This window comes from Pseudophryne corroboree, chromosome 1 (assembly GCF_028390025.1).
Source record: "Pseudophryne corroboree isolate aPseCor3 chromosome 1, aPseCor3.hap2, whole genome shotgun sequence".
Taxonomy (NCBI): Eukaryota; Metazoa; Chordata; class Amphibia; order Anura; family Myobatrachidae; genus Pseudophryne; species Pseudophryne corroboree.
Genome location: NC_086444.1, coordinates 96,943,875 through 96,962,319, shown reverse-complemented (window position 1 = coordinate 96,962,319; position 18,445 = coordinate 96,943,875). Strand labels below are relative to the sequence as shown.

The 18,445-nt window shown below is 48.1% G+C and overlaps 1 protein-coding gene across 5 annotated transcripts in view; it reads right to left on the bottom strand.

Moving 5' to 3' along the window:
- CCDC152 (coiled-coil domain containing 152) overlaps positions 1-18,445 on the bottom strand; it is a 273,215-nt gene that overhangs the window by 67,994 nt on the left and 186,776 nt on the right. For all 5 annotated transcript variants that reach the window (XM_063961607.1, XM_063961616.1, XM_063961637.1 and 2 more), the window contains one exon: positions 8,510-8,637. In XM_063961607.1, the coding sequence (XP_063817677.1) occupies positions 8,510-8,637 (128 nt within the window). The remainder of the gene's footprint in view (positions 1-8,509; positions 8,638-18,445) is intronic.

The following is an 18,445-nucleotide window of genomic DNA, read 5'->3' as shown; positions in this document are numbered from 1 at the left end:
GCAGAGCCAGAAGACAGAAGAGAAGCGATGAAATCGGCGGCAGAAGACTCCTGTCTTCATTAAGGTAGCGCACAGCACCGCAGCTGTGCGCCATTGCTCCCACAGCACACCACACACTCCGGTCACTGTAGGGTGCAGGGCGCTGGGGGGGGGGGCGCCCTGGGCAGCAATAAAAATACCTTTGGCATAAAAATACACATAATACAGTCTGTGACTGTATATGTGTAAAACCCCCGCCATTTTTAGTCAGAAACAGGACAGAAGTCCGCCGCTGAGGGGGCAGGGCCTTCTTCCTCAGCACACCAGCGCCATTTTCTCTTCACAGCTCCGCTGGAAGGAAGCTCCCCAGGCTCTCCCCTGCAGTATCCTGGTACACAAAGGGTGAAAAGAGAGGTGGGGGGGGCACATAAATTTAGGCGCAAAAATTGTATATACAGCAGCTACTGGGTAAACACTGAGTTGTAGTGTAATCCCTGGGTTATATAGCGCTGGGGTGTGTGCTGGCATACTCTCTCTCTGTCTCTCCAAAGGGCCTTGTGGGGGAACAGTCCTCAAATAGAGTATCCCCTGTGTGTGTGTGGTGTGTCGGTACGCGTGTGTCGACATGTCTGAGGTAAAAGGCTCCTCTAAGGAGGTGATAGAGCGGATATGTGTGTGAGAGGGTGTCTCCGTCGACAACGCCGACACCTGTTTGGATATGTGTAGGTGCTAAGGTGAATTATTGCACAAATGGTTAGGGAACAGACAGGAAATCTACCCATGTCTGTCCCTATGTCACAGAGACCTTCAGAGTCTCACAATGCTCACTATCCAAAATAACAAACACTGGTATCGACACGGAGTTTAACTCCACTGTCGACTACGATAATGCAAAGTTAAAGCCAAGATGGCTAGAAGGTTTTCAATATATGATTATTGAAATAAAAGATGATTTGCATATCACTGATGACTCATCTGTCCCTGACACGAGAGTACACATGTTTAAGGGGAAGAATGCTGAGGTAAATTTCCCTCCTCTCATGAGGAAAAATAGCGGGAATCTCCAGACAAGAGACGGCAGCTTCCCACAAGAGAATTCTCAGGCTGTATCCTTTCCCCACTAGGGCCAGGATGGGTGGTCTTCTGTTTGCCGGTGGTCGGGCTCCCGGCGCTCAGTATACCGGCGCCGGGAGCCCGACAGCCGGCATACCGACACTTATTTTCCCTCGTGGGGGTCCACGACCCCCATAGAGGGAGAATAAAATAGTGTGGCGCGCCACCGTGCCCGTAGCGTGGCGAGCGCAGCGAGCCCGCAAGGGGCTCATTTGCGCTCGCCAAGCTGTCGGTAAGCCGGCGGTCGGGCTCCCGGCGCCGGGATGCTGGTCGCCGGGAGCCCGACCGCCGGCCAGCCGTAGTGAACCCGCCAGGATGTGTTGAGAATCTTCACCTAGGGTGTCCTGTTTGCACAGACGGTAGCACTTGCTATTCTCAGGGATCCTGCAGATAGCGTGCACATTCTAGTATACTACCCAGACCGGCGATTGTGTCGGCATGGGTTTATAGCGATGTGGCAGCGTGGACAGGTACCTTATCAGTAGAGATTGAGACCCTAGTAAATATATTAAAGATGCTGTCTTAAGTGATAGATATATAGTTATAAAGCATGCCCAAAGAGACATGAGTATACTGGGTCCCAGAGTCAAAGCTATCTCGATCTCTGCTTGACGTGTCCTGTAGAATATGCATTGGACAGATGATGCCGACTTAAGAGGCATATGGAAGGCTGAGGATTGTGTGGAGAAGGGTTCTCGGGCCTGGTCTCCACAGCTATAGCTGGTAATTCTGCTAGTTTGCCTTATATTCCTGCACAGCCTAAGAAAGCACGACATTATTAAATGCAGTCTTTCGAATAAAAAACAAGAAAGTCTGAGGTGCGTCCTTTCTTGTCAAAGCCGGGATCAACACAGCTAGTTCCCAGGAACAGAAGTCCTCCCCGGCCCCTACAAAAATCAACCTATGCCGCTGGGGCTCCACAGGCGGAGCTAGGCCCGGTGGGGACGCGCCTTCGTAAGTTCAGCCACAAGTGGGTTCACTCCCTGTTAGGTCCCTGGGCAATAGATATTGTGTCTCAGGTATACAAGCTGGACTGTGAGAAGATGCCCCTCTCCGACGGCCCTGCGGGCTTCCACCCAAGAGAGGGAGCCAGTGTTAACTGCAATTCACAAATTGTATCTTTAACAGGTGGTGGTCAAGGGTCCCCTCCTTCAACAAGAGGGTGTTATTATTCGACCAGGTTGTAATCCCGAAACCAGACGGTTCGGTCAGACCCATATTGAATTAAAAATCCCTGAACATATATCTGAGAAGGTTCAAGTTCAAGATGGAATCGCTAAGAGCGGTCAGGGCAAGCCTAAAAAGGGGGAGACTTTATCGTGAATCGGGACATAAGGGATGCATACCTTCATGTCCCCATTTATTCACCTCATTAGGCGTACCTCAGAATTGCGGTACGGGATTGTCATAACCAAGGTAATGGCGGATATGATTGTGCTCCTGCGGAAGCAAGGTGTCACTATTATCACATACTTGGACGATCTCCTCATAAAAGCGAGATCAAGAGAGCAGTTGCTGAACAGCGTATCACTTTCTCTGGAAGTGTAACGGCAACACGGCTGGATTCTATATATTCCAAAGTCGCAGTTGGTTCCTACAGCTCATCTGCCTCTCCTAGGCACGATCCTAGACACAGACCAGAAAAGGGTTTATCTCCCGATAGAGAGAGCTCAGGAGCTCATGACACTGGTCAGGAATCTATTAAAACCAAAACAGGTGTCAGTGCATCACTGCACTCGAGTCCTGGGAAGGATGGTGGCATCATACAAAGCCATCTCCTTAGGCAGGTTCCATGCGAGGACCTTCCAATGGGACTTACTGGACAAGTGGTCCGGATCACCTCTTCAGATGCATCGGTTAATCACCCTATCCCCCAGGGCCAGGGTGTCTCTCCTGTGGTGGCTGCAGAGTGCTCACCTTCTCGAGGGCCGCAGATTCGGCATTCAGGACTGGATCCTGGTGACCAGGGATGCAAGCCTCCGAGGGTGGGGGGCAGTTACACAGGGAAGAAATTTCCAAGGTCTGTGGTCAAGTCAACAGACTTGCCTTCACATCAATATCCTGGAACTAAGGGCCATATACAACGCCCTAAGTCAAGCGGAGATCCTGCTTCGCGACCAACCGGTTCTGATCCAGTCAGACCGCAGGGGTTCATGTAAACCGCCAAAGCGGCACAAGGAGCAGGGTGGCGAGGGTAGAAGCCACCAGAATTCTTTGCTGGGCGGAGAATCAAGTAAGCGCACTGTCAGCAGTGTTCATTCCGGGAGTGGAAAACTGGGAAGCAGACTTCCTCAGCAGGCATGACCTCCACCCGGGAAAGTGGGGACTTCATCAGGAAGTCTTCACGCAGTTTGCAAATTGATGGGAACTGCCTCAGGTGGACTAGATGGCGTCCCACCTCAATAAAAAGCTAAAAAAGGTTTTAAGCCAGGTCAAGGGACCCTCAGGTGATAGCTGTGGTCGCACTAGTAACACCGTGGGTGTTCCAGTCGGTCTATGTATTCCCTCCTCTTCCTCTCATACCCAAGGGCTGAGAATTGTAATAAAAGGAGGAGTGAGAACAATATTCTTTGCTCCGAATTGGCCAAGAAGGACTCGGTACCCGGAGCTGCAAGAAATGCTCTCAGAGGACTCAGGGCTTCTGCCTCTCAGACAGGACATGTTGCAACAGGGGCCCTGTCTGTTCCAAGACTTACCGCGGCTGCATTTGACGGCATAGCGGTTGAACGCCGGATCCTAGCGGAAAAGGGCATTCCGGATGCAGTTATTCCTACGCTGATAAAGGCTAGGAAAGACGTGACAGCAAGACTTTTTCACTGTATATAGCGAAAATAGGTTGCTTGGTGTGAGGCCGGGAAGGCCCTACAGAGAAATTCCAGCGGGGTCGATTCCTGCACTTCCTACAGTCAGGAGTGACTATGGGCCTAAAATTAGGATCCATAAAGGTCAAGATTTTCGGCCCTATCCATTTTCTCTCAAAAAGAACTGGCTTCACTGCCTGAAGTTCAGACGTTGTTCCGGGGGTGCTCCATATTCAGCCTCCTTTTGTGCCACCGACGGCACCTTGGGATCTTAACGTTGTGTTGGATTTCCTGAAATCCCACTGGTTTGAGCCACTTAAGACCGTGGAGCTAAAATATCTCACGTGGAAAGTGGTCATGCTATTGGCCTTAGCTTCGGCTAGGCATGTGTCAGAATTGGCGGTTTTGTCATGTAAAAGCCCTTATCTGATCTTCCATATGGACAGGGCAGAATTGAGGACCCATTCCCAATTTCTCCCTAGGGTGGTATCATCGTTTCATTTGAACCAGCCTGTTGTGGTGCCTGCGGCTACTAGGGACTTGGAGGATTCCAAGTTGCTGGACGTAGTCCGGGCTTTGAAAATTTATGTTTCTAGAACGGCGGGAGTCAGAAAGTCTGACTCGCTGTTTATTCTGTATGCAGCCAACAAGGTTGGCGCTCCTGCTTCGAAGCAGACTATTGCTCGCTGGATCTATAGCACGATTCAGCTGGCTCACTCTGCGGCTGGATTGCCGCATCCAAAATCAGTAAAAGCCCATTCCACAAGGAAGGTGGGCTCTTCTTGGGCGGCTGCCCGAGGGGTCTCGGCTTTACAGCTTTGCCAAGCTGCTACTTGGTCGGGGTCAAACACGTTTGCTAAGTTCTACAAGTTTGATACCCTGGCTGAGGAGGACCTTGAGTTTGCTCATGCGGTGCTGCAGAGTCATCCGCACTCTCTCGCCCGTTTGGGAGCTTTGGTATAATCCCCATGGTCCTTACGGAGTTCCCAGCATCCACTAGGACGTCAGAGAAAATAAGAATTTACTTACCGGTAATTCTATTTCTCGTAGTCCGTAGTGGATGCTGGGCGCCCGTCCCAAGTGCGGACTCTCTGCAATACATGTATATAGTTATTGCTTAACTAAAGGGTTATTGTTATGAGCCATCCGTTAAATGAGGCTCAGTTGTTGTTCATCCGGGTTATCACAAGTTGTACGGTGTGATTGGTGTGGCTGGTATGAGTCTTACCCTGGATTCCAAATCCTTTCCTTGTTGTGTCAGCTCTTCCGGGCACAGTTTCCCTAACTGAGGTCTGGAGGAGGGGCATAGAGGGAGGAGCCAGTGCACACCAGATAGTACCTAATCGTTCTTTTAGAGTGCCCAGTCTCCTGCGGAGCCCGTCTATTCCCCATGGTCCTTACGGAGTTCCCAGCATCCACTACGGACTACGAGAAATAGAATTACCGGTGAGTAAATTCTTATTATTTCATCAAGCTTTTATCTACAGAGAGGTACGAGACAGGGATGCCCTCTGTCTCCACTCCTCTTTGCCCTTGCCATAGAACCCTTGGCCAGCATTGTTAGATCCTCCTCGCGGGTGGCGGGCTTCCGGCTGGGGGACAGGATGGATAAAATTTCTCTCTATGCAGATGATATCCTGTTATATATCTCTGACTTCTCCACTACTATGCCTTCTGTTTTGGAGATTATTAATACCTTTGGGGGATTCTCCGGTTTAACTATAAACTGGGATAAGTCCTGTATCCTTCCTTTTAGTGGTGTCTGTCCTGCCCACCCGCCTGGGGGCCTGCCGCTTCGCTGGGTGGACTCTTTTAAATACCTGGGTATTTGGATAACTAACCAATCTTCACAATTTATTGTTTTGAATATACACCCACACCTGGACTATCTACGTTCCCGCATTAGAGTCTGGGGGAAATTACCGCTTACGGTTATGGGTAGGATTAATCTGATTAAAATGGTCGCACTGCCCAAATTGCTCTATGTTTTACAACACTCCCCAGTTTATTTACCTCAGAAAATATTTAATACTATTGATAGCCTTTTATCTTCCTTCGTTTGGGCTAATCGCAGAGCTAGAATTAAACTAGACACTCTCACTCGGGGTCGGGACTCAGGCGGTCTTGCTCTTCCTAAATTCCACTTGTACTACATGGCAGCCCAGTTGTCCCACTTCATTTCCTGGATCATTGACTCTGACGGTTCCACCTTATTATCCCAACTGCTTCTTCATACCAGGACTGGCCTTACACCAAAACTCTTATTGAGTGATAATACAACTATTCTTCCTCTCCCACTTGTTAAACAAGCTATTTTAATTTTGAGACAAGTGCATCGTATAATGCAGGGGGAAGGGTGGGATCCCGATACCCCTCTGGCTCACACTCGCTCTTTCTGTGAATTTGCTTCCTTGCAGATGGAATTAGTGTGGGGCAGTTGGAATGTTCGATCCATAGGTCACCTATATATATCGGGCGCCTTTAAAACATTTGACCAATTGACTGTTGACTTCAATTTACCTGCTTCACATTTTTACCGGTACCTTCAGCTCCGCCACGCTTGCTCATCTCAGTTTGGCGCTGCACCGCCCCTCCTTCAGACGTCGCCTGCTCACGTACTCTTAACTTTCGTTGGCAACTCCAGGACTGTCTCTGCTCTCTACTCCGCTCGGTGCCCACCATAACAGTTCTCTCTCTGCACTCAAACTTAAGTGGGAGGCTGACCTGGGACTTATCTCACCATCTATTTGGAATATGGCCCTGGGGGCTTCTCGTTTAGCTACTACCGCCGATCGCTTTCAACAAGTACATCTGTTTATATTACATCGCATTTATGTTACTCCCTCTAGGTTGTCTAGGATGGGTGGGCGTGGTGACTCCAGGCGCCCGAAGTGTGACTCCCTGGATGGCACCTGTTGTGGGCCTGCCCGGTGGTTAACGCTTTCTGGAAGGCCGTTATAAGGATCATAATTGCTACTGGTGAACCACTGATGTCCTTACCCCCACTGTTTGTATTCTTGCTGTGATTGACGAGGAAATACTCAATGTGCATTCTAGACGGTATATTATTAATTTGTGTACCCTGGCCAAGGTGCTGATAGCGCGCTCCTGGATGGCGAGAGTGGGCCCCACGGTCGCTAATTGGATGCCCCTGGTGACCTCGACTGTCTCTCACAAAAAAATTGTATATATTTCTAAGAAGGCCCCCGACAATTTTTATAAGATATAGGATAGATGGCTTTCCTCCCCCTACAATCAGCCCCTTACCATTTTATCTTCTTGAAGTTGTATGCTTATTAAGACCGGTCCACTAAGTTTTACTCTATACGTACTTAGGCGTAATCAGTATTATTTTTTCAGGCCTGAATGTCTTTGTAATTGCATTGTTCCTTCACAAATATATGTTCACACCAGGTTATTGTACTTTTATTTATTGTTTCTTTATGCATATATGATACAGCTTATATATCTTTTGTACATTTTGCATAATGTTGTGTTTTTTTTGTTTTTTGTTTGTATGTTTGTAAAACCAAATAAAAAAGATTGAATTAAAATAAGAGCAGGTAACTGTGCACCTTGGTAACATAATGCTGCACTGCAGGTAGAGCAGATGTGACATGTCCAGAGAAATTTAGATTGCAGTGTAACAATAAAGCTGTCTAACATTTGTGGGCTACATGCGAAGCAGCCCGTATTTACCCTGCATAGAAACAATGTATGAATGATTTGCACCCCCTGCACTGCAGTTACTTGCTCTTTCTTACTTTATTCCCAAATCAGAATCAGCCCATGAGGAAGGGACATTTATAGATGTATTTCCTATTAAGTCTAAGGTGGGGTTACCATAATTGGCTTGCTGGTATGTACATGTTCTCCATACGCTATTTGGATACATGGCTTTCAGAGCATCTCAATGTACTAAAATATCTGCACATGATTCACAGAAAGTGCTCTTGCAGATGCGCTGTCTTGGATTAAATGAAATACATTTAGAGAGTTGGCAGCCCATGCCACTTGAATTGGTGACTTGTGTCCTCCTTATGTTTGTCTGGTCATCTGGCTGGTTCGGTGGAATTAGCGAACATTTCTGTTGCCATGGGAACTCTCCAAATCCTGTGTGTCGACATGGCTGGAATGGGAACGGTATTGTGCCTGTCCTTCAAACAGAGGTAGGAGTACGCTGTTGACAGCCCTGCAAGTATGCCCTAACTTTCACATGTGTTTAACTCAACTTAGATTTGATTTGTGTATTTCTACAAATTAGTGCAATTTCTTCTCATCTAGAGTACGATTTGGGAGCAAAGCAAAACAAAAAAAGCAAAGTGCAGTAGCTTTACACCTGGAACATACCATGCAAGTGGTGCAGATACAGTTACTGTTATGTATACAGGGTAAATACAGTCTGCTTTTGCATGTAGCCCACACATGCTGGGCAGCTTTAACGTTACACTGCAATTTAGATTTCAGCTTTGACACACCCCTCCCAAATCTAAATCTCTCTGCACATGTTACTTCTGCCCCACCTGCAGTGCAGCATGGTTCTGTTAAGGTGCACGGTTGCTTGTTTGTTTGCCTTATTCCCAACTCAGAATCAGCCCATGACGGCCTATAATTACCTCTATTTGCTGTTTGATCATCTCACAGTGCTTTTCTTTTTCTTGAGTCCGCAGTTGTTTTGTTAGATCCGATATTTCTATGTCCTTTTTAGACATCAGGTTATTTGTTTCTTCTTCTTTAAGCAATACTGTAAATTCACAATGCTTAATATTAGATCAATCAGTGATTCAGTAGTTGCCTTGAAAATAGAGCATTTATTGTGTGACTTGGCACTACAAACTACTTAGCCCATGGCATGCATCTTACTCACTTCAGCTCAGTTATTTCACAAGAGATAAGAACATTAACTGCAGTACCCTTCTTATATAAGTGGGTAAGCAGAAATGTCACATTTAGTACTCAGGCCGGCATCTGCACACAATCAATATAACCAGCAGAACTCAAGAGATCTCAGGAAGTATAAACCGGTGCTGTCAGTGCTTGTATGGGTACGTGGACTGCCAAGACATTTCCAAGGAATGCGGTGTAGTTGCTAAGGGCAATCTTGTCTTCAAACTATATTTTCTTAATAAGAGAAGAGGTACATGGTAAGCAGGGATGCACATGGGAGGAGGAGGCCCATGTGCAGTCCCCGTGTAGGCCCCCACATCTTGGCGTTGCATGCACCGTGTCATGTGCAAGTGTCCACTTTGGATATCTCCAGTAGAATGGCACTGGTGCCATTTTCCTGGTGATTTCTGCAGCATCGATGGAAAGGTAAGAATATTTAATCCTTCAGTGGTGGGTTTTTTATTTAAAAACGCACCCTGGGGGTGTCTTTTTAAATTGGCATGGGAGCAGGTGGGAAGGTGCAAGGGGTGGAGGGACTGGGCAGGGTGAGGTTATCGCCAGCCCCAGCACTAATTCCCGGCTGCCAGGAGGTGGTATGCGCAGAAATCTTCTGGGGTATCCAGCGATGTCAGCTATCAGCGCTGGAAGATTTCCGTGCATACCACTGAGGAGGTTAAAGGGTGCAAAGTGTGTAATATGGGTCCCCCTGGATATACACTGCTCAAAAAAATAAAGGGAACACTAAAATAACACATCCTAGATCCGAATGAATTAAATATTCTTATTAAATACTTTGTTCTTTACATAGTTGAATGTGCTGACAACAAAATCACACAAAAATTATCAATGGAAATCACATTTATTAACCCATGGAGGTCTGGATTTGGAGTCACACTCAAAATTAAAGTGGAAAAACACACTACAGGCTGATCCAACTTTGATGTAATGTCCTTAAAACATGTCAAAATGAGGCTCAGTAGTGTGTGTGGCCTCCACGTGCCTGTATGACCTCCCTACAACGCCTGGGCATGCTCCTGATGAGGTGGCAGATGGCCTCCTGAGGGATCTCCTCCCAGACCTGGACTAAAGCATCCGCCAACTCCTGGACAGTCTGTGGTGCAACGTGGCGTTGGTGGATGGAGCAAGACATGATGTCCCAGATGTGCTCAATTGGATTCAGGTCTGGGGAACGGGTGGGCAAGTCCATAGCATCAATGCCTTCGTCTTGCAGGAACTGCTGACACACTCCAGCCACATGAGGTCTAGCATTGTCTTGCATTAGGAGGAACCCAGGGCCAACCGCACCAGCATATGGTCTCACAAGAGGTCTGAGGATCTCATCTCGGTACCTAATGGCAGTCAGGCTACCTCTGGCGAGCACATGGAGGGCTGTGCGGCCCCCCAAAGAAATGCCACCCCACGCCATTACTGACCCACTGCCAAACTGGTCATGCTGGAGGATGTTGCAGACAGCAGAACGTTTTCCTTGGCGTCTCCAGACTCTGTCACGTCTGTCAGATGTGCTCAGTGAGAACCTGCTTTCATCTGTGAAGAGCACAGGGCACCAGTGGCGAATTTGCCAGTCTTGGTGTTCTCTGGCAAATGCCAAACGTCCTGCACGGTGTTGGGCTGTAAGCACAACCCCCACCTGTGGACGTTGGGCCCTCATACCACCCTCATGGAGTCTGTTTCTGATCGTTTGAGTAGACACATGCACATTTGTGGCTTGCTGGAGCTCATTTTGCAGGGCTCTCGCAGTGCTCCTCCTGTTCCTCCTTGCACAAAGGCGGAGGTAGCGGTCCTGCTGCTGGGTTGTTGCTCTCCTACGGCCTCCTCCATGTCTCCTGATGTACTGGCCTGTCTCCTGGTAGCGCCTCCATGCTATGGACACTACGCTGACAGACACAGGAAACATTCTTGCCACAGCTCGCATTGATGTGCCATCCTGGATGAGCTGCACTACCTGAGCCACTTGTGTGGGTTGTAGACTCCGTCTCATGCTACCACTAGAGTGAAAGCACTGCCAGCTTTCAAAAGTGACCAAAACATCAGCCAGAAAGCATAGGAGCTGAGAAGTGGTCTGTGGTCACCACCTGCAGAACAACTCCTTTATTGGGGGTGTCTTGCTAATTGCCTATAATTTCCACCTGTTGTCTATTCCATTTGCACAACAGCATGTGAAATTGATTGTCAATCAGTGTCGCTTCCTAAGTGGACAGTTTGATTTCACAGAAGTGTGATTGACTTGGAGTTACATTGTGTTGTTTAAGTGTTCCCTTTATTTTTTTGAGCAGTGTATATACATTTTCTAAAAAATGTAGTGTTAATACAGGTTACATATTTTGCATACAGTAGATAGAGCATTACTGTCATCTACTGTCTAAATTTAGCACTATGGGGGTAATTCCAAGTTGATCGCAGCAGGAATTTTGTTAGCAGTTGGGAAAAACCATGTGCACTACAGGGGAGGCAGATTTAACAGGTGCAGAGAGAGTTAGATTTGGGTGTGGTGTGTTCAATCTGCAATCTAATTTGCAGTGTAAAAATAAAGCAGCCAGTATTTACCCTGCACAGAAACAAAATAACCCACCCAAATCTAACTCTTTCTGCACATGTTATATCTGCCTCCCCTGCAGTGCACATAGTTTTGCCCAACTTCTAACAAAGGGGGTCATTCCGAGTTGTTCGTTCGCTAGCAGATTTTAGCAGCATTGCACACGCTAGGCCGCCGCCCTCTGGGAGTGTATCTTAGCTTAGCAGAATAGCAAACGAAAGATTAGCAGAAATTGCGAATAGAAAAGTCTTAGCAGTTTCTGAGTAGCTCGAGACTTACTCCTACACTGCGATCAGCTCAGCCCGTTTCGTTCCAGGTTTGACGTCACAAACACGCCCTGCGTTCGGCCAGCCACTCCCCCGTTTCTCTAGACACTCCCGCGTTTTATCGTGGCACACCTGCGTTTTTCCGCACACTCCCAGAAAACGGTCAGTTTCCGCCCAGAAACATCCACTCACTGTCAATCACACTCCGATCACTTCAACGATGAAAATTCTTAGTTCGGACGTGAGTAAATCTACTAAGTTTTGTGCTAAAATACTTAGCGCATGCGCGCTGCGTACCATGCGCATGCGCTTTTTTGCCTTAATCGCTCCGTTGCGAAAATCGGCAACGAGCGAACAACTCGGAATGACCCCCAAAATTCCTGCTGCGATCAACTTGAAATTACCCCCTATGTTCTAATACCAGTATACAGTAACTCAAAAAAACAAAACTCTAAAAGAAAGGCTGGACTGCAAATTACACTGTATGTGAACAAGCCCTATAGGGTGAAACACGCATCATACTTCCGGATTACTTCCGGTACACCCGTGGTGTACACACAGCTTCAAGCACCAGGGGAGATTACCAGTGTGTATTATCCAGACTCGCATCTAAACAACTAATATAAGTACAAATCTCTTTCAGCGTTCTCTCATTGGAAGACTGTAGCATCACCACCTTGCAGTATCTAGATTAGCGGTCGCCAACCTATCACTCGCAAGCGACAGGTAGCTCCCAGACGCAATCTGGGTCGCTCGACCCGTGCTGGCTGCTGCCGCTGCCCAACTTCAGGGGGAGTCCGTAATTGACTCCCCCCGTCCGGTCCCTAGCACTCCTCCGCCGTGGAGGAGACAGACGCTAAAGGTCATACTTGACCTCTAGCTCCTGTCATGCAGCACAGCGCTATTGATACTGTACCCGGAAGTGCTGGGAGCGCTCAGCGCTGGTGCTCCCGGTACTTCCTTTAGGCTCCTTCCGCTAGTCCTAGTGTCCTGCTGTGCCCCCTGAATAAAAATGTGTCATGCTGCAGCAGTGGTGCCAGCGTCTTTTCAGTGACAGCAGTGCCACCAATCTCACACTCCTCTGCTGCTGCTGCACGCTCTGGATAAGGACCTCTGGCGCTGAGCGGTCTCCCCCTCTGCATGACAAACAGAGTATTACACCCCTGGCAACAAGACCCCTGGCAATGAGCATGACACGCAGAGCATTACACCCCTGGCAACGAGACCCCTGGCAACGAGCATGACACACAGAGCATTACACCCCTGGCAACGAACATTACACCAACGGCATACTTTTTCTTAAGAGTAACAAGACCCCTGGCAACGAGCATGACATGCAGAGCATTACACCCCTGGCAACAAGACCCCTGGCAACGAGCATGACACACAGAGCATTACACCCCTGGCAACAAGACCCCTGGCAATGAGCATGTCACCCCTGGCAACAAGCATGGAACCCAGAGCATGAAACCCCTGGCAATGGCCATTACACTCCTGGCAACAAGCATTACACCCCTGGCAACAAGTAGGATACCCAGAGTATGAAACCCCTGGCAACGAGTATGAAACCACTGGCAATGAGCATGAGACCCCTGACAACGAGCAGGTAATTTAAAATTAATTAGAAACCTTACTGTGGGCCATAATGTATAATGGTCATTACGGTGTGTGGCATAATGTATCGAGGGCATTGCAGTAGGTGGCATAATGTATTAGGCATTACAGTGTGGGGCATAATGTATCACGGGCATTGCGGTGTGTGGAATAATGTGTCAGGAGCACTGCGGTGTGGTATGTGGCATATTGTGTAAGTGGCATTACTGTGTGTGGTATCCAGTCTTAACACTGAGAGCGCACCAGCAACCATTCAAGTACGGCTTTTTTTTTTTTTTTTTTCAAAAACTTTGGTAGCTCCTCAGGAGGTTTAATTTTTGTCGAGTAGCTCACACCCCAATTAAGGTTGGAGTCCACTGGTCTAGATGATACCAGGGTGGTTTCTTACTATCTCCCGGTCATGATGGACTTCATCCTAGGGTTCTTAGGGAGCTAAACGCTGAAATAGCAACTGTATTTGATTTTCACTGATTCAGTTACGTCAGGCATAATACCAAAGGCCTGGCGTATAGCAGAGGTAGTCCCAATATTTAAAAAGGGTATCAAACTTCATCCTGGTAACTATCTATTGTGGGGAAACTTTTGGAAAATATACTTAGTGATAGCATACAGGAGTACTTGGAGACCTCCCGGGTTATTAATAAGAACCAGCATGGTTTTGTGAGAAATAGGTCATGTCAAACTAATTTGGTCAGCTTCTATGAGAAAGTAAGCGACAATCTTGGCCAGGGTAATGCAGTAGATGTGGTCTATCTGGATTTTGCAAAAGCTTTCAACACAGTGCCTCACAGGAGGTTGATTTTCAAATTAAGGGAGATTTGTCTAGAAAACACTATTTGTACTTGGGTAAGTAAATGGCTGGATAACATGGAACAGCGAGTGGTAGTTAATGGGACGTTTTTCACCTGGACTAAAGTAATCAGTGTAATACCGCAGGGTTCCATGCTGGGGCCGCTATTGTTTAACATATTTATAAATGATCTAGGAGAAGGACTGGAAAAGAAGATTTATGGTAGACTTACCATTGTTAAATCTTTTTCTGTGAGGTACACTGGGTTCCACAGGGAATACATCGAGGTGTAGAGATGGATCTTGATCCTAAGGCACCAACAGGTTAAAGCTTTAGCTATCCCAGGATACATTGGGGCCTCCTCTATAACCCCACCTCCAGGCACTGTGAGCTCAGTTTCGTTAACCAGTCCAATGCAGGAGCAGGTAAAAGAGAAGGCAGATGTTAGTCACATAGAACCACATTCTCACGACAGGAGAAGGGACCAGCGGCTAATGCCATACAAACCCATAGAAGCTAGGTGTGTCAGGGTGGGTGCCCTGTGGAACCCAGTGTACCTTGCAGAAAGAGATTTAACAATGGTAAGTCTACCATAACTCTCCTTTTCTGCAGCGGGGTACACTGTGTTCCACAGGGAATATATCGAGGATGTCCTAAAGCAGTTCCTCAAGGTAGGGGAGGCGCCTTAGCGAGTATGAGAACCCGGTGTCCAAAGGGAGGCGAAAGTATCAAAGGCATAGAACCTAATGAACATGTTCACTGAGGACCACGTAGCCACATTGCACAATTATTCTGCGGACGCGCCACGGCAGGCCGCCCAAGAAGGTCCAACAGACAGAGTAGAATGGACTTTAATAGCAGCAGGAGCTAGGAATCCAGCCTACGCATAAGCTTGAGCAATCACCATTCTAATCCATCTGGCCAAGGTTTGCTTATTCGCAGGCCAGCCACGTTTGTGGAAAACAAATAGTACAAAAAGGGTATCTGACCTCCTAATAGAGGCAGTTCTCTCCACATATATGCTGAGAGCCCATACCACATCCAAAGACCGTTCTTTGGAGGACAAATCAGAAGAGATAAAGGGGGTCATTCTGGCCCGTTCGAACGCAGCGGTTCGTCGCTATGGTACGAACGGGTCAGAAATATCCATGCGCGGCGGCCGCAATGTGCATGCGCATCGTTGCCCAGTGACAGCCGTCACCGGGCAACGAAAAGAAGAAAGTGATCGCTAGCACGATCGCAAGACGATTCACAGCGGGGAGGCTTTCTGGGGTAGATACTCACCGTTTTCTGGGCGTGGAGATCCGAACGCAGGCGTGTCCAGGCGTTTGGAGGGCGATTGTCTGACGTCAATTCCGGGACCTTTCATCGCTGGATCCATCGCACAGGGTAAGTAACTGCAGGGCAGGTCTTGTTCTGCACAAACTTTTTTTAGCACAGCGGGGCTGCACAAGCGTTCGCAGCCCTGCTATGCTAAAATACACTCCCCCACAGGCGGCAACTAGTTGATTGCACGAGCAGCAAAAAGTTGGTACGTGCGATCAACTCGGAATGCCCCCCAAAGGCCGGAACCACAATCTCTTGGTTAGGGTGAAAAGATGACACCACCTTAGGTAAATAACCAGGGCGAGTTCTAAGAACTTCTCGGTCACGATGAAATATCAGTAAGGGTGGACGACAGGACAAAGTGCCTCGGTCCGGACCACACCCCCTAAACTGTGGCTAAATGCCGCCAGCCCGCCCCCTCCCACCCAGCGACCGCCTCTGCCTGTCAATTAGGTAGAGGCGATTGCAATGATAAGACAGCCATCGGCGCATGTGCAGTTCAGGCCTGATCGCTGCTGCGCGAACACACACAGCACCGATCAGGTCTGAATTAGCCCCATAGTCCGACACCCTTCTAGCAGAGGCAATAGCCAGTAAGAACAGGGCCTTAGTCTTAAGCCATTTAAGGTCCACTGACTCAAGAGGTTTAAATGGAGACTCTTGCAGGGCATTCAGGACAACAGACAAATCCCATGGAGCCACAGGAGGGACATAGGGAGGTTGAATCCGCAATACACCCTGAGTGAATGTATGAACGTCAGGTATAGACACAATTTTTCTCTGAAACCACACCGACAAGGCAGATATATGAACCTTGAGGGAGGCCAGACGAAGGCCTAAGTCCAAGCCTTGTTGCAGGAAAGCCAGGATTCTGGATGTCTTGAATCTGTGATCATAGTTCTTATCAGCACACCAGGTGAAATAAGAATTCCAGACTCTGTAATAGATCTGGGCAGATGCCGGTTTGCGGGCCTTAAACATAGTTTGGATGACCGCCTCAGAAAATCTTTTTACCCCTTAGGAGTGAAGCTTCAAGAGCCACGCCGTCAAAGCCAACCTGGCCAGTCTGGGAAGAGACAACGGCCCAGTAAAAGGAGGTCTGGTCGTTGAGGAAGTAGAAGAGGACGCTCTGTCGATAGACCCTTCAGGTCTGAGAACCAATGCCGTCTGGGCCATGCTGGAGCGACTTGAAGTAGTATTCCTCCTCCTTGCTTGAACTTCCGCAGTACGCTGGGCAGGAGTGACACTGGAGGGAAGACATAAAACAGCCAAAACTTCCATGGAATGGCTAGTGCGTCCACGAATGCTGCTTGAGGATCCCTGGTCCTTGATCCGAAGACCGGAAGTTTGTGATTGTGTCGAGACACCATCAGGTCTACATCTGGTAGGCCCCACTTGTTCACAAGGAGTTGAAAGACTTCCGGATGAAAACTCCACTCTCCGGCGTGCACGTCCTGGTGACTGAGAAAGTCCGCTTCCCAGCTGAGGACACCCGGAATGAACACTGTCGATATTGCTGGTAGATGGCGTTCTGCCCGTTGAAGGATTTTTGACACTTCCAACATTGCCATGCGGCTTCGAGTGCCACCTTGATGGTTGATGTATGCCACCGTGGTAACATTGTCTGACCGTACTTGGGCTTGTAGGAAGCTTACTGTCAGTTCTAGATGACTGAGAAGGACATCGTGGGAGTTTGCCAGGATCAGCAAGTCATCCAGATACAGCAGAATCCTGATTTACTGGCAATGGAGATGAGCCGTCATCACGGCCACAACCTTGGTCGAGATCCAAGGGGCCGTAGCCAGTCCAAAATGGCAGAGCCTGAAAATGATAGTGGATGTTGCCAATAGCAAACCATAGATATTGCTGATGTGACATGGCAATAGGTATATGCAGGTACGCATCCTGTATATCCAGTGATACCATATAGTCTCCGGGCTCCATGGCCAGTAAAATTAAGAGCAGAGTTTCCATACGGAACTTGTATACTCTCACAAACTTGTTCAATGATTTGAGGTTGAGAATAGGCCGGAAAGATCCATTGGGTTTCGGAACTAGAAACAGGGTCGAGTAGTATCCTTTGCCTCTCTGGGACAGAGGTACCGGTACCACCACTCCTATATCCAGGAGGGAACCAATTGTAGAGTTTGCACTTTTAACGGATCCGAAGGGATAACCGTGGTGCAAAACTGATGAGGGGGACATCTCTTGAAGGAGACTGCATACCCGTGAGAGACGACTTCCCGCACCCATTCGTCTGAAGTGGTTTTTAACCAACCCCCAGGGGGAGGCCTGCCCCATCATGCGGCAGGCTTGTCTTGTTTAGAAGCAGGCTGATGGGCTGCCCAGGACTGTTTTGTCTTGGGCTTTTTTTTTTTTTGGTAGCACAATACTGTCTCTGGTATGCCTGACCTTTTGTTTTCCCATGAGGCCGAAAGGAACGAAAAGTGGTTCCTTTTGCCCTCTGTGCAGAGGGAGTAGGATTTGGGAGAAATGCAGTTTTAGCAGCCGCTAAATCAGACACAATTTTATTTAGGTCTTTCCCAAACAAGATGTCTCCCTTAAAAGGGAGTACCTCCAAGGTCTTTTTGGAGTCCAGGTCCACCTTCCATGACCTCAACCACAGAATACGGCGGGCTTAGACAGACATAGTCAACGCCTTAGCCGCCAATACACCTGCCTCAGAGGACGCTTCCTGAATATAATAGTAATTTGAGACAGATATTGTCTGGCCTTGTCAGATAATTCATCGGGTAGCTCTTCCTCTAATGCCTGAACCCATGCTTCAAAACCTTTTGCAGCGCAGGAGGCAGCAATAGTGGGTCTATGTACAGCACCTGTTTGGGAGTAAATAGATTTCAGGCATCCCTCCACACGTATACCCGTTGGTTCCTTTAATGAGAGTGACAGTAGTGACAGGCAGAGTAGAAGATACCACTAGACAGGTGACATGGGAATCCACCGGCGGTGGATTTTCCCACTTGTTACATAACTCTGCAGGGAGAGGATATCGAGCTACGCCCATTTAGATAGAGGGAATTTCTTCCTTGGCTCAGAAGACCAGGGATGTCGGCGTATGTCCACTAAATGGTCAGAATGTGGTAATGGAGTTTTA